The following is a 3,256-nucleotide window of genomic DNA, read 5'->3' as shown; positions in this document are numbered from 1 at the left end:
GACATGGACATGCCGCCTGGCCCGCAGGGGGGCACCTGAAGTTTGTGACGCCCTTCCCCCCAATCTAACCTCCCAATTTACAGATGGGAAGACAGAGGCCTGGAAAATTAGAGGCAGCTCCAGGGTGTGACCCAGGTCCCCTGCGTCCTAGGCCTGGGCTCCTTCCCAGCCTAAAGCCTCGGAGCCTCGTCTTGCCGTGAAGCCTCAGCGTTGTCGCCTGTTACCGAGGAGAGAGAATGCCCACCCAGCTACCGTGGTGGGCGCTCTGCACCAAGCCAGGGTCGGCCATCACCCCGTGACTGTCCTCTCTGGCAATGGGGGCAGTCTCCTTCCTCGGGGCAGCCCCACCGGGCGGAGGGCAGAGCAGGATGGAGCCCCTGCTGTGCTGGCAGGCCGCAGGCCGCAGCCCGGAGCCCGGCTGGGCAGGTGGTTACTCACCCACGTGAAGATGGAGAAGAAGGAGAAGGCGATGGCGGCCCGGGCTGCGTCCGTCCCTTCGTTAAGTGGGTTGTCCTTGGGCTTGGAGACCTGCCACTGGTTGGCCAGGTAGCAGAAGCCCACGAACCAGAGGAAGGCCCAGAAGGCTGGGGTGTCCACCAGGGTCAGGCCGAACAGTCCACGCGGGGAAGAGGGGGTAAGTTGGGAGGAAATGGGGAACGAAGGGACAGGGAGAGGTTCAAGAGCACATCTCCCGAGCCCTCCCCCCAGCCCCGAGGGGGGCAGAGAGGGGAGCACAGGGAAGGTGGGGCGAGAACAGAGAGGTCAGTCAGATGCAGCCGAGAGGTCACAGAAAGGATCCAGCAAAGGCCCAGGGAGAGCCAGGGCGGGGAGAGGGAGGGAGAGAGGGACGGAGGCCGGGAGGGAGGGACAGAGAGAGAGAACATCAATCAGCCTGGGCCGGCCTTTCTCTAACCTCAGCCAAGCACAGACTTCCCAGCTGTCCCTGACTGTCCCCCATCCACCCCGCAGCCTGCAGCTTCCTGGGAGGAGCACCCCGACACCCCATCACCCCTTACTGCAGCCTCACAGAGATCTGAGCAGGGGGAAGGGGAGGGGAGCTAGGGCAAGGGTGTGGTGCAACCCCAGTGGGCCTGAGCCTCGACCTCTATAGCGATGGGCCTCTGGAGCCCAGACCCGCCCACAGGCACTGCTGGGCACCCTGAGGCTCTGTGGGACACAGTTTGAGAACTATGAATTTTGTTCTAGTTCCTTCAGGTCTAAGGGCCCCCAGACCTTCCACCGGGCTCATCCTGAGTCCCAGGCCTGGAAATGGAGGGAGGTCCCTGCCAGACCTGAGACCATGGCCTTAGGCTAGTGAGGCTGATGTCTTTCTTACTGACTCTCAACCTAAGCCTCCACCAATGAGATTCTCCAAACTCGTGGGACGGAGGTCAGGGTACCTCTGCCAAGGCCGTTTCTGAAGGGCAAGTGCAGCAGGTCACCTAGGCTGCCAGCTCCAGAGTCCAACCCTCCCAGGGCACCTACTATGTGCCAGGGCCTTCAGTCACAGCGCTGTTTAGTTCTCAGGGGTCCACGAGGGCGGTGGCACTGAGTGGAGAGGGCGCCCCTGGATGCTGCAGCCCCTCCTCGCTGTGGAGCTGTGGTCACTGGGGTTGCAGGCCAGCACTGGTCCCACGCTTCCCTGTGGCAGCCCTGTGACCCCCAAGCCTGTCCCTTCACCCGACTATTAGGTGTGCATGGGGATCAACGGGACCCGGGCCGGGACAGCCCTCTGCAGACTCTGGGGCGGGGGCTCACCCGAGACACCGATGTCCGACAGGACGGCTTTCTTGCGGTCCTTCACGCTGCTGATCTGCGGGAAGTAGACGTCCAGGGCCAGGTAGAGCAGGCAGGTGATGAAGGTGAGCACGCCCACGGTCACACCGTAGCTGCAGGCGTTGGGGTTGCGGTTGTAGATGCAGAACTCCTCACCCTCCAAGGGGGTGTTGAGGTAGCCCTCGTTCACGATGGAGCCGAACACCACGATGGAGAACACCTGAAGAGGGCGGGGAGGGGCAGGGGAGGCATGAGACCCAGGCAGGCCCCACCCAGTACCAGCCCGGTGTTGGGGGGGAGGGGTTGCCCACCAACACCTCTCAGCCTGATGCTGCCTTTCTTCACCCCAAATAGCAGGCATTTCAGAGGGAGGCCCAGAGAGGGAGGGCAACTTACTTGGGGTCACACAGCACAGGGCAGGATCAACAGCTTCCATCCTCAGCCCCAGATCTGAGGACCCTCTCACTGCAGATATGTCCCACCCCTCCACACACACACCCCGCCCCCCCGACAGCCAGGTCCTGAGAAGGCCTCTTGCACCCTGACACCAAGGTTCCTCTAGGACTGGACCCGGCCTCCCAGAACCAGTGGTCTCATGTGCTCCTGGGCAGGGGACCTGCTCAGCCTCCACCCCCATCTTGTGCACCCCTCCCCTCCACGGAGACCTCAGGCCCCACCTGTCTGTCCTCGGTCCCACCCTTCCCTGTCGTCTAGGCCCTGACACGTGGAAGGAGTGATGGATGGAAAAATAATGATCCTGCCAATTACAGGGGAACCTGCACCACCATGAGTGAGTTACATGGGGTCCCTCACTTAACCCCCCAACAGGTCTCTTTCAGTCTGGCTGGCACCCGGCTAAGATGGCCCCAGGACCCCACTTCCTGGTATTTACACCCTGGACTGTGGGCTAGGCCTAGTGACTGCTACAGAATATGGCAAAAAGTGGTGGGATATCACTTCTGTGAGAAAGTTTCAGGCTCTGGCTCTTGGCCCCTCTTGCCTGCTCACTCTGATGGGAGCAGCTGCCATGTTTTGAGCTGCCTCATGGGAAGGCCTACCTGGTTAGGAACTGAGGGTGAACAGCCAGAAGGGCACGGAGCCTCTCAACCCAACAGCCCACAAAGAAGTGAGTCCTGCCAGCACCATGTGAGTGAACTTGCACATGGATCCACACTGGCCGTCAGATGAGCCCACAGCCCTGGCTGACACCACCACTGTAGCCTGTGACAGACCTGAGGCAGCGGCACCTCGCTAAGCAGACACCCACCCACAGGAACTGTAAGATAACAAATGTTTGTTGTTTTAAGTCACTACAGTTTGGGGTAGTTTGTTACGCAGCAATAGCTAACTAATACAAAACCAGTGCCATCGGCATTTTGCAGATGAGGCAGTTAAGGTGCAGGTGCTCGTGAATGTGCCCAGCGTCACACAGTGACGTTTGGTCAGTGGCAGAGCTGGCTTCACACTCAGGGACCTGACT

At 60.8% G+C, this 3,256-nt stretch overlaps 1 protein-coding gene across 1 annotated transcript in view; it reads right to left on the bottom strand.

The window, feature by feature from the left end:
* The window catches only part of SYNGR1 (synaptogyrin 1), a 10,224-nt gene extending 7,419 nt beyond the window's left edge, over positions 1-2,805 (bottom strand). Inside the window, exons 1-3 of the mRNA XM_014447756.2 lie at positions 2,785-2,805; positions 1,759-1,996; positions 439-584 (exon numbers count right to left, since the gene is read on the bottom strand). Of these exons, the coding sequence (XP_014303242.2) occupies positions 439-584; positions 1,759-1,996; positions 2,785-2,805 (405 nt within the window). The remainder of the gene's footprint in view (positions 1-438; positions 585-1,758; positions 1,997-2,784) is intronic.
* Between the last annotated feature and the right edge of the window lie 451 nt (positions 2,806-3,256).

The sequence above is a fragment of the Myotis lucifugus genome, unplaced genomic scaffold (assembly GCF_000147115.1).
Source record: "Myotis lucifugus unplaced genomic scaffold, Myoluc2.0 scaffold_709, whole genome shotgun sequence".
Classification (NCBI taxonomy): Eukaryota; Metazoa; Chordata; class Mammalia; order Chiroptera; family Vespertilionidae; genus Myotis; species Myotis lucifugus.
The sequence above is the reverse complement of the archived record's forward strand: the minus strand, read 5'-3'. Positions and strand labels throughout refer to the sequence as shown.